The sequence below is a fragment of the Pempheris klunzingeri genome, chromosome 10 (genome assembly GCF_042242105.1).
Source record: "Pempheris klunzingeri isolate RE-2024b chromosome 10, fPemKlu1.hap1, whole genome shotgun sequence".
Classification (NCBI taxonomy): domain Eukaryota; kingdom Metazoa; phylum Chordata; class Actinopteri; order Acropomatiformes; family Pempheridae; genus Pempheris; species Pempheris klunzingeri.
Window position 1 is genome coordinate 22,293,637 of NC_092021.1, and position 12,207 is coordinate 22,305,843.

A 12,207-nucleotide genomic window follows, 5' to 3' on the forward strand; every position below is an offset into this window, starting at 1 on the left:
AGCAAAGGATTCAGATGATTACTATAACAGGTTTCAATTCCCACTCCACAAAGCATTTCAGTGTGCAGTATATCGCATGCGTGATTTATCACTCGCAAGAGCCTGCACTGCATTGGCTTTACTGTAAAACTAGAGTACAGTGAAAAGAAGCGTAAAGCAAATAAGAGCGATATTAAAGCAGTCCTCAGAGGGAACTGCCTCCGCACTCAGGACAAGCTCAGACAACTTCCCTGCTTTGTACAGCTTCTCTTGGCACCTTTTGACAGCACCTCCGCTATGACTCATGTCAAGGACACTTTCCAGGTAATAAAAAAAAAACAAAATAAATAATCCGGCTTTGTTTTGACAACATAGAATTGTTAATACGAACAAGTTTATCAAGGGTGTGCCCCTTAATGGTTCTCTGTCAGCACTCCTCCTTACCATTTATAACCAGCAGATACTTTTGAGTAACACGTCTTCAACTTGCAACTATAATTTCACTCCGTAAAAAAAAATACATCCATGCTAATTTCAGACAAAACACAAACAATGTAAAGATAATGGATAATGTGAGTAAACATTTCCAAAAGTTATATATTCAACAAGATTTAAAATATCAGACATTATAAAAAGAAATATTCAACACAAAACTTTTATTTGCACTATGAGGGTCACTTGGTTTTGTAGCACATTTGATCAAATTAGGCTACAACTTCATGAAATAATAACGCAAATTATTGTTCGTGTGTGTGTGTGTGTGAATATATATCTTAAAAGTATTGCAGTAATTCTCTGGCACTGAGCTGCTGTCTTGGCTGGAGAAAATGGTGACAGTGTAGAATATTCTGTAATTTGATCCTTCTTAGACTTATCCAAAAAAAAAAAAAAAGAAGAAGAAAAATAAACAATCTTTGCAATTAAAAAAAAAGTTTTAAAATCTTTATACACCCCAAAACAGTCAATGGATCGTATCCTTAAACAGCAGATACAAAATATATACATCTTTACAAATTATAGAGACTTTAAAAATCAATTTTGTTCATGTCTCAAATTATTAAGAAACTTGGTCATAAAAAGAGATTGCTATATTGTGGAAATAAGGAGGGGCAGCCAACATATAGAACTATTTAAGCAGAGTTAAGAACCTGATAAAAGAACATTGTCCCGATGGGGAGTCTTTGCTTTTCATTCATCCAAAAGAAAAAAGAAAAAAAAAAAGCAGTTAAAGGCACTTTCAAAAGGTGTTTGAACACATGGATGGTAGTCAAAGAAACGGTCAGACATCACTTTGAAACCACTTCTAAGGAGAAATCGTCAGTAATATGATGCTGCTGTCTTGTTACAATAATGTTTGGACTCATAATTTGCAATCAAATTAAAGTCCAGGCGAAGGATTCTCAATTAGCCCAAAGAAACGACTTCCAGGAGAGAGAAAACAACCCTGACCTGCTGCTGAAATTTCATGCGCTCAAAGCCGTCATAAATTCTCTTTTGAGCGCTTCTCTTCTCACAATCTGTAGTGTTAAATGAGATACTGCTGTGTGACTTACGTTAACACAGGACATAACAGGCCCGTTAAAACAAGTGTGACTTCTGGAGTCATTAAATAAAATCATGCAGAGTTCGCAGAAGTCCAGAAATAATAAAAAAAAAAATAAAAAAATGCACCGTTTGGATTTATCTCCTGCACCTGCCTGATAGACATTCAACATTTTCTGTAATGACCATATCTATGTTACAATACAGGGGCATAGATATAGAACATTCATAATGCTGTCCAAGTGACAATGATTCCAATCTCACATCCATTATCTTCCTTTTATTTCAGTGCTACAGTATGAGTAAATATAGATTTTGTTCTGAGTTATCCTCAGCGGCAAAGTAAGCCATAAATCTGGCAGTGTTAAAGTCATGCTGTAAGCACCGCACTCGCCCCATGGCTTGAAAACAATGTTCATCCCAATATGTATTTCTCCGACTGTGTCTTTCGGTGAATCTTACTACTGTTTGCTACTATCTATAATACGATCAGTCCTAAAACGACATATTCTTTGACCTTCCAGTTAATAACAATACTGTACAATACAGTATGGCAGTTCAGTTATTTAAACCACACCATGACTCACTCTTGATGTGATCTGTACAATGGGAAAAATTCTAAAATACAAATATTGATATTTGAAGTTGTTTAAGTACTTTGCAGTATGACAAAAATCTATTGAAAATAAAAGATTAGAAAGATTTAACATTATTTCATCATTATTTTTGTCATATGATTTTTGACTGACACCCTTGCAAACGTCCCCCCCATGTTGGGGCATACGTGTGGAAATAAAATAAGGCAACAATAATAATCTTTATACAGTGGAAGAAACAATAACTTGTGGGCCAGCACTGCTAAGAATGTCTCCGCTAGGGAGTGAGTGAAATAATCCACAGTTTTTTAATTGGTTTCTTTGCTGATATAAGTGCCAGTTCTTTGTCCTTGTTTACTGAAAAGTAAAAATTTGATTTGCAGGAGGGTCTTTTCTTTCTTTTTTAGCTCTGGTGTCTCTTCATGTGGAGGGCCAGGTGATCCGAGCGGGAGAAACAGCGGTTACACACTCCACACTGGAAAGGCTTAGCTCCCGTGTGTTTCCTGAAATGGCGAGTCAGCTCGTCAGAACGGGCGAAGCGCCACTCACATCCCTCCCAGGAGCACTGGTACGGCTTCTCTCCTGCAGCAGGCAAAACAAGCAAAAAGACATAAAATGAAGGTAACACATATTTTGATGCATCACCCTCAATGAATGACATTACTTAAAGTATTTTTACATATCTGAAATTACTAATAACTGAGTTGTGATGATGAGGGAGCTGATTTCATACTACGAGCCATAAATCACAACATGTCCTGTCTTTTTCTCTGCCCTCTTTCTGAGAGCTGCGTGTGATTTGACAGCAGGGAGATGTGGGCCAGGTCTGTCAGCAGACGATGTATTTGCATGCCAAGTGCATTTTTCTGCGTGGCAACATCACCACTTTCAACCCAAAATAAGAAGTGCAACTCGAAACATTTTACCTGTGTGGGTCCGTAGATGGGCTTTCAAATGAGAGGACTTGGTGTATACTTTCTTGCACCCTGAAGAAAAAAGGCAGCTCATTAAGATCAAAATACTGTCATCTCACTCAGATGTGGCCTAAAAATAGAGACATTCCAGTTTTAGTGTTGCAAAACTCCAGCATGTTGATATTGTGCAGACTGAACCCACCTGGGACGTCACAGTGGTGAATCCGCCGTCTCTCCAGATCAGGATTGTTCCTTCGATTGTACCTGCCCGGAGCCGACTGGGCCAACACCGGGGAAAGTGGACCAACACCTGGTACCGTCTGAACTGGTGTCAGACTGGAACGCTGGACTGGTCCAGCAGCTGGGCTTTGGACTACTCCAAGATTGGAATTGTGGTCTGGGCTTTGGATTGGAGCTACACTAGAAGTCTGTCCTGGATCAAGATTAGGGCTGTGAAAAGTTAACTTTGAGGCGATGCTGGCTTCGTAGGAGGGAGGCGGGGACAGATTGTGAAGGAGCTCTTTCCCCCGGTCTGGACTTGAGGGCTCAGAGTTCGGCGGAGAAGGTGGCAAATAGGTTGGTCTCTGCTGATGGCCTAAGTGTCGATTGAATGGGAAACATTCATTTTGGGGACCGCTCGTGGGTTTAGCAGGATCCTGCGCTGGGCCGACATGGACGCTCCCAACAGGAAGGCCTAATGGCGCCATGGGGATGGAGTTCAGCTGCGGCCCGTGAACGAGCTGCTCCAAGTCAGAGTTCAAAAGCTGAAACAGGGGCACGTCCTGGAAGTCTGGCACTTCCTGTTTGATGAAAAAGTTAGCGCTGCCGGTGTCGGCTGTGCTAAAAACACCTGGGTATTCTGGGAGTGTGGGTGGCACTCCGTTGCCCTGACAGGTCGGGTGCATCAGAGAGTGCGTTGGCTCCGTTTTGATCGGTCTCATAGTCCTGCAGAGACCGGGGTGCAGGTATGTGACGTCAGGAAGGAGCAGGCTCATGTTGACGCTGTAGGGGGAGGCGAAGTCCTCAGTGAAAGGCGGCTCTAGCATCAGAGCGCCGTCCCTGCACAACATTTTGGGATTTACTATCTCCTCTGGGTGCAGTGACAGGTAGCTGTCCATCTCTGATTTACCCTGAAAAACAAAAGAGACGGAAATGATCAGATTCTGTGAATGCAGATGCGGTGATAGTAGGAAAACTACAGTGGAGTTGATTCAGGTTCCCACATGGGTCATTGGTGTATGAGAATTTTTTTTCTTGAGCGCTTGATATTGGAAGATGCACAGTCAGCACTGAGTTCATCAAGAACCCTGAACGCCTCAGCGGTTTTCTACTCTTCCTTCATAAAAATAATGATTTCAAAGGCCCCGAAAAGACCTGCCTCTGAATAAAAGCTAGTCACCACTCAGCTTTGATGCTGAAGCAGTGCAAGCATCATATCTTACAAAAGTAACTGCTGTGAATACATTTGGGGATGCATAAGAGGCCTGCACTTGTGTACACACTGCCACTTCAAAGACGCCCCCCCCACCCTCCCCTCCCCTTCACGAGCAGCAGACGCCCTTCTGAAACGCTCCAGCCTAAGCTGTTTGGAAATACATGGCTGAAATTAGAACATCCAGTTGCTCTGCAGCGCCATGCATCTCTTCCTCACAAGTTTCGGGAGCGGGTGCAACGTTTCACATCCCAGCCGTGCCCTGCTTGTGAATCAACCGAGCCAGTGAATGTCAGCATCAGCAGCCCGCACGCCGAATGGGACAGTAGCTGTATTATAATATTATAACGAGCAAACAGAGACGTGCATGCAGGCCTGCCTCCAATGTTTGGCTCGCATCCTTAAATGAAAACAGCCCGTTTTGCTTTGATCAGCAACATAACGCCGTTCTACGTCAAAGCAGCAGGCATCAGTAAACAGTGTGATGCTCGGGAGCACATGCAAAAGAAATAAATTCAGTCCCCTACCAAATTATAGTCATGATAGGAGGAAGTTCCCGGGATGACATCCCTCGTGTTACAGAGCACTTGTCCATGATCTTCACCTCTCAGACCGTCGGCTGTCAGTGGCGCGGTGGTTTTGTGGAGAAACTGCGCGTCCTGTCCCGGAGCGACCCAAACATTATTCCTCACGGCAGCGGCCATAAACGCAGAGGTACCGTCTAACTATCCGGAATCTTTCACAAATAAATTAAGCATGTGTATTCTTTTGTTTCGAAACAATCTGTACGCGCAAAGAGCCAGCTGTCAAACGTTCATTCTGCCTATTTTGCGCTGGCTTGTCAAATTACGCAACTGCGTGATATCAGCGCGTCTGCAGGGCGGGGCTGAACATGTACAAAATAAACAGGACAGCCAGGCGATCGGGATACACCTAGTGTAATGAATACTGTGGTTGTGTGATAAGGTGAAAGGGCTGAGGGTAGGAATAAAACTAAATAAGTGTGTGAGGGGGGGGGATGAAGAGGCAGTTGGGGAAGATGAGCGTGTCAAGTGTTTGCGTCCATAAATAAGCAGTTTGTTCACAGACTTCAGAATAAAGTGAACCAGTGAGTCATTGGTGTGAACTGTATTCCTCAAGATCAGACAGCGTGTCTTCTTTCATTTTCATTTGAGGTGAAATTTGAATCAAATGCAGTTTTTTTTTTTGCACATTATATCTCATAGGCTGATTTGACCTCTTAAGACTCCTCTGGTCAACCACAGTGTGATGATCTATCAGTCTCACCTGCTGCCACAGAGAATCAAGGTAGTAGGTTTTTTTTTACTGCAGTTGCAGTTTTATGGGGTTTGAGAGTTTCTTTAGAGTCTCAGCACGCTTGGGTCCTGGTCTGGCATGTTAAAAACGCCACTGCAGTGCAGCTGTCTGTCAGGACTGCATACTTGATGCCAACATTCCTGAGCCAGCAGTGAAGCCTGCACACATATACTGGCAGTGGATGTTTCCATCAAAATAGCTCAGCATTTCACTCAAACACACCGTGTGTCACACTGACATTCAGCAGTGATGATCTGTACTGAACGTGCCCGCAGCTGTCATAACTTTGCCCTATAATAAAACTGCAAATGCTGCATTCATTTATTCATTTTTACACTTTACACGCCTTTTGTCGTGACCTTGTAGGAACTTTGACGTACGTATGTTGTTTGTATCTATCCTTTTTTTGTCTTCTTTATATCCTTGGATGTACTCGGGCCAAACAATAAAAAAAGAACCAGTAATCCAGCCCTCGGCCCTCTTGAGATCACAGTGGCAGCAGCTTTATTCTCCAGCTTAACAAAACAGAATTAACTTGACAGAGTTGTGTTTTTTCCCACACAGGTGTATGAAGTATTACACCATGTCAATGGCAGCAACGCCAGTGCAACATGCTGGAACTGGAAACACAGGTATGCCACAATATTGGCACGGTTGTGGACAAGGCTAAGCAGCATTTCATTTGTAGAAAAAAAAAAACTGGTGTGCGTAAAAGGATTTTTTTTAAATGTGACATTTACTGCCACTCCCATCCATGTTTTTCTTCAGGCAGTTTTTGTCCTCTTATTATTAAAGTGTTGTAACTGCACCTACTGCGGGCGTGACTGAACACGTTTTAAGTGTGACTGTAACTCTGAGGTTAGTTAGGGTCGCATGTAAAACCTGAACATATAAAAAAAAAAAAAAAACTGTTGATACAGTAAGTGTTATATGAAATACATGTTTACCATCTGGAAATGAAAAATCCTGCTCACCCACTGCTCTTTATTTGAAATGTATAAGTGACAGATCTTTGCTGTTTGGGCCCCCCAGCTGTGAAACTAAAAAGCAAAGCCTTTTCCTCCCATAAATCTCTTCTCCTTTTATATTATGTCCTTCCCATAACTCACTGTAATTTGTTGTAACTATGATCTCATTCCTATCATTTTAATTTACACAACACTCTGATCCTCATTTTGCTGTGAATCACTTTGAAATGGTTTTGAAAAATGCACCATAAATAAAACTTATTATCATTATTATTACTTTGTGTTAGATATTAGTTTGTTTCTACTTAATTTTGATGATACGGTGATATCGTTCCAGATGCCACACAGTCAAAATTCTTCAAAGTCCCAATATTAACACAATGAGCGTTTACAGAGAAAATTCTCACACATTCATATTTTTACTTAAAAAACCTGAAACATATTCAAATGACTGCTGATCATCCAATTAGGAGCTGACTGATTGCCTGTCATGTGCTGACCTTTCAAAGTGCAATTTAAATCCATGGATGTCTCAGCTCCAAGAGGAGCAACTGTCATTCTTGGCTGTGGCTCTTCCTGTGCCGCGAATGTGAGCCGAGCCCTCCTCCATATCCCCCGTATTAAAACCTCACAATATGCCCAACAACTGCACAGCGGAGGAGAGAGAATGCACGGTATGTGCTTACAGCATCACAACTCCTCTCTCCTCTCACATGGACTAATATGGCCAAGCCGAGAGGGGATAGGACAATAAACACATGCAGCACATTGCTAATGTAAGCACAGTTTTTTTTTATTTTTTAAAGGCTGAAATAACTTTCGATGAGTAGATCAAATTATTTGGTGTGTATTCTGTTTGTCAGGTTGATATGACTAATAGAGCATATTTAAGTGCAGCTATCTTATCTTTGTTTGTCTGTAAATAATCTTAAATGCTACAGCATGACATTTAGTGTGACACAAGAAAAACAAACTCATTTTATGCTCTATATGAAGTGTAGTTTGTCGTCAGGCAGGTTCTTGGCACTCCCACCAGAGGGCAATGGTCAGCTGCAGTGGAACTTTATTTGTGCCGCTTTGTACTGCTGAACCATCAAAGTAACACTGTTAATGCATTCCTCTTTTACATTGTGTATAATTACCTCCTATAGCCAGTGAATGGAAAACAGCATTGGGCTGCTATATTACACTATCAATTGACACTTTCGTTTTGCGTTATTGAGATTCTCTTTGTCTAAATGTGTTTTGACACGCGGTGCAACTCAATTTTAAAACCCTGATTATGCTCATTATAAATTAAAATCTTGACACGTAAATTGATACGAGGGGCAATCATTTAAAAAAAAAAGCTGGCTTTATACATATTTCGTTTGACTATCTATATTCTCTTCAAAGCCTCGAGCAGGCACTCAGAGTTATAATTTATTTGATGTAAGCTTCACAAAGTCTGCCCTTGAAAAACTACAATCAATAATTTCTTCTTTGGCTTTATTATTTCGTCTCAAGTTTGGCTGAGCTACAAGCTTGGCTTGTTGACTCTGTACAGCATTTATCTGATCTGACACAGTTTCATTAGGCATTAGTAATCATTTCCATAGCACACAACATTAGAGCACCCCTGTTTGTAAAACAGCAGATGAGGCTAATGCCGTCCTCTGGGGAGAAATTCAATATAATTTGTTAATTAAATGGAATAATTTAATTACAGTAACTTAGAAAGCATTCATCAATATAATTGTTTCTGGAGCCACCATTATAATTGAGGTTTAAGTGAAAACAAGTCCGTTTCTAATGTTGGTAATGTGCTGACATAGTTCTCCCACCCTCCATTTGTTCCTCTCTCTGATCTTCCACCATGCCGTTTCTCCACAGTGTTTTCGTTTGATAGCCAGCCATACCACATCAGCAAGACCAAAACATTTATTACAGCCATTTAATTTAACCTCTCTACAGGCACGGACAAGAAGACAGAGATGATAGCACAGCCGCACTGAAAGACTCTCGCTGTTCAGCTTCTAATCTGATCCTCTCTGTTGCCCTTTCATAAAGACACCAGAGTATTACCCTGACTCCAAACATACCTCTGCCATTTAAACTGTCTTGGATTTCACCACAAAGAAGACCAAATAGAGTCCAATTCATTCTTCAGGGCCCAAATAATAAAACATAATTTTAGTCTAATCTGCCTAAAGAATGTCCTCCGTTTGAAGTTGACAGTGCTCTATCTTCTCGGAGGAATAATTGCCTTTTGAGTACAGCAGGAGAGGCCACTGAGGTAAGCCTGTCAAGGGTGTGCACCTTACAGGTGTGCCCTTGGACAGACAACCTCCTCGTTGTTCTAGAGAGACAGAGAGAGACGAGGGAAAGCCAGACCAAAAGAATTCATCTGCCAGTTGAAACTTTACAAGGCACCGGCATAGCAGCACCACTCTGCACTCTCAGATCACTGTGTGGCCAGAGTGAAGTGAACAAAGAGACACTGATCTCCAGTAATTCCTCCTGTCTGATACAGCTGACAAATTCTTCTCATTAAAGTTTTATCATTTTGTTGAACAGGTTTGTGAAATTGACCTGGTTGTAATCTGTCTGATTGGGACAACTGTGACAAAGTTACTGACAGTTACTGTTTAGAAATGTAATGGACACTCCTCATATAGTGCAGGCTTTGTGTGCTTACAGAACAGATTTCTATGCATCCGCCCAGTTTGCCTACACGGCCATTGAAATCCTGCTTCTGCCATTGATTATGAAGTTAAACATTAATTTTCCAATCATTTTAGTTAAAGTGTAGCTATTTTTTTTTCCCCAGCTATATGAGATAGTTATTCTGAAGCTTTCTTTCTAAGACAAACTGAATCTCTGCTTCATTTGTCAAACTTCTCCCTGATTTTTAATGGGGCCCATTAATTGAGCAGAGAAATCTGTCCCTTTCTGAACATGGCATTGAAAGCTGCTGAACAGCTGTCCCAGCTCTGGAGAATCATATGGAAGAATGCATTATCGACCTTGTTTGAATATTCCCTTAGATTTGGAATAATCAGGCAGCTATTCAGCAGTGAGATGGCCACGCACAGATGCCAAAGCACAGCTGAGGGGAGCACAACGGTGTAATGCCGCTCAAACACACAGAACCAACGGCACGAAAAACGTGAATAATGCAGGTGTGCTTTATTTCTGTATAGTGTGCTTATCATACATAATAGCTCAGACACTTTCTTTCAGTCCTTTTATCTCCCCTTTTTTCTTTCTTCTTGCCTTGTTCAAGGTGATCCTAGCTTTGCATATGGCTGATTAATCTTATTGCACAGTAGCTAACATTGATCACAGAAATGATTAGAAATGCATTAGTCAGCAGACTGTTTGGAGTGGTTGGGTTTAAGTGCTAGTGCCAAGCCATTTTCCATAGGTGTCCATGTTTTTAATTTTGTTATATAGAATTTTGCAAATGGATGCATGCATGCCGCCCAAATACAGCATCAAAGCTTTAATGCTTACAGACATAATTTAATCTCCTAGATGGCAGGCCTGATGGACTGTGTAGAGAAGGCATCCCTGCTAAATTCATTATGCTAAAAGTTGCTAGATCTCACAAGCTGATGAGAGAGAGACAGCATGGCCTGTGTTTGTATTTTGTGCTCTATAAGAAACCTCAGCTCGGCATTGGGATGTTGATGAAAGCAGATCTCCTCTATCAGAGTGTTTGCACTTGGTTTTTTTTTTTTTTTTCTTATACCAGAGAGCTTTCACCAGGTTAAGTGAACGGCGCCTACTTTTACATACAGTATCCGTAATACTTAGTTTTACATTCCAATTTCTTTTTGCCTTCTCACACGTGAACTAAACCAGTGTTGATCCAGTGTTGAGTTGCACACAGTAGTGGTTCACATTTTGTGTAACAGAGTGCTACTCAAATAGTAACGTGTTTAAAAAGTGACACTGCCACCTAGTGAACCAACTTCACATGATATATTGTCTCTCACTCGAAAATAACATTCAAAAGTACAAGCAATCTGCTTCGGAAGCAGTGCCATTCCTTAATCCCTACAAAATAAAAGTTAAATGCAGAAAACTCTGCCTTTATCCTATCCTTGAAGTCATTCTTCATTTTCCCCTGACCTCACTGACTGCAGCCCCTCCTCCTCACTCACGGCTCAGATGCCTCCTTTAATCATTAAACAAAGTCTTTCTTTATTCACAACATTTCTTTTCTTCTTCTGATTTCAGAGTTAATGGAGGTTCAAGTTCACTCTAAATGCCTTTTAGCTTTTATATTTACTGTACTTTGGTATACAAGAACATCCATACCAAAGCATGGGTTCATTATAATGATGTACTTTGTAGAGATCTTGATCACAGGGGAATGTAAGTAGAAAATGAGTTATTTATATCATTATTTCACTTTTACAAAGCTAGAAACTGTGGCCAGTAAACACCTCAAAGAACTGAATGACATCCAATGGCACATTAAAAGTGGCAGAAAGTAAATACTCAATTGCACTACTTAAATGAAAAGGTTTGTAGAATTTTCAAAACAATAAAATGCACTTGATTATTTAGCAAAGGGACACCTTCACAATTAAAAAGCATGGCGTCTCTTCAGCGGCGGAGGTGCAACTCATAAGGGTCCCACCAAGACAACTCTTGCCACATGTTCAACACTCCCCATTAAAAACCTGGGGAAATTAATGAGCTTCCATTGGCACCCTCACAACAAAGGGATCTATAAAGCAGCCGTAATGTTCTCAGGGAAACTTTACTCTTCAGTAGTTCCCAATCAACCGGTAGCAGCAGATTTTGTTTTATTTCCCTTGTAACCTACAACCAGAGCTAAAACTGCTACTCACTGCAAATGTTATCCCTGATTGAAATTGCTTTAAGCTCACTCTTAATCAAAGATCTGTCAATAATTAACCATGTTGGCTTGTCAAAATCTAATTATGTATAAATATACTGTATATCTTTAGATAAAAGCTGAGCAGTGTGCTTTCAAAATCTATACATGTGTTAAATATCGCCAAACAACATTTATTTGCCATTTACTCACAGTTCTAGAGGTATATAAAAGAGACATGGACAGTAAATGGTGAACAAAACAATCTCATGTTGTTAGCATTGGCTTGTACTTTCTACCTGCTTGTACACAATTAAGAACACTTAGGAATCAAAGAGCGCAGAGGTTTGCAGAAAGGTATTAATTATAACTTTATTTATGCAGATGCTTTGTAAATTTGCATAAAAAGCAATTCCACAGATGGGTTTATGGCAGTAATGACTGTTCCAGTCTGCAATAAAACATCTGCTTAATCACAACATAGACAGTCAATGGCGGCTGTGAAAACAGGCTGTCCAAGTACATCTCAAAGAAAGTACTGAGGTGAAGAGATGGCGTGGACAGGTTAGGGGGAAAAAAAAAAATAGTAAAGAGATTTAAGGAAAAATCCTGTTCAAAAGCAATGTTA

The 12,207-nt window shown here is 40.7% G+C and overlaps 1 protein-coding gene across 1 annotated transcript; it reads right to left on the minus strand.

Annotated features, from left to right (window-relative positions):
• Nucleotides 1–2,255: 2,255 nt before the first annotated feature.
• klf5b (Kruppel like factor 5b) lies at nucleotides 2,256–5,243 on the minus strand. The gene is made up of 4 exons (XM_070838205.1): nucleotides 4,991–5,243; nucleotides 3,234–4,161; nucleotides 3,044–3,103; nucleotides 2,256–2,699 (listed from the first exon to the last, which is right to left on the minus strand). The coding sequence occupies exons 1-4, from the start codon at nucleotides 5,165–5,167 to the stop codon at nucleotides 2,521–2,523; spliced, it is 1,344 nt and encodes a 447-aa protein (XP_070694306.1). The 5' UTR covers nucleotides 5,168–5,243; the 3' UTR covers nucleotides 2,256–2,520.
• Nucleotides 5,244–12,207: the final 6,964 nt, after the last annotated feature.

Excerpts from the sequence above, each read along its gene's own strand:
- klf5b (XM_070838205.1), bottom strand. The coding sequence starts at position 5,167 with ATGGCCGCTGCCGTGAGGAATAATGTTTGGGTCGCTCCGGGACAGGAC. Across the intron at positions 4,162-4,990 it reads CCTATCATGACTATAATTTG|GGTAAATCAGAGATGGACAG; the intron begins GTAGGGGACTGA and ends TTTGTTTTTCAG. Across the intron at positions 3,104-3,233 it reads TCACCACTGTGACGTCCCAG|GGTGCAAGAAAGTATACACC; the intron begins GTGGGTTCAGTC and ends TTTTTTCTTCAG.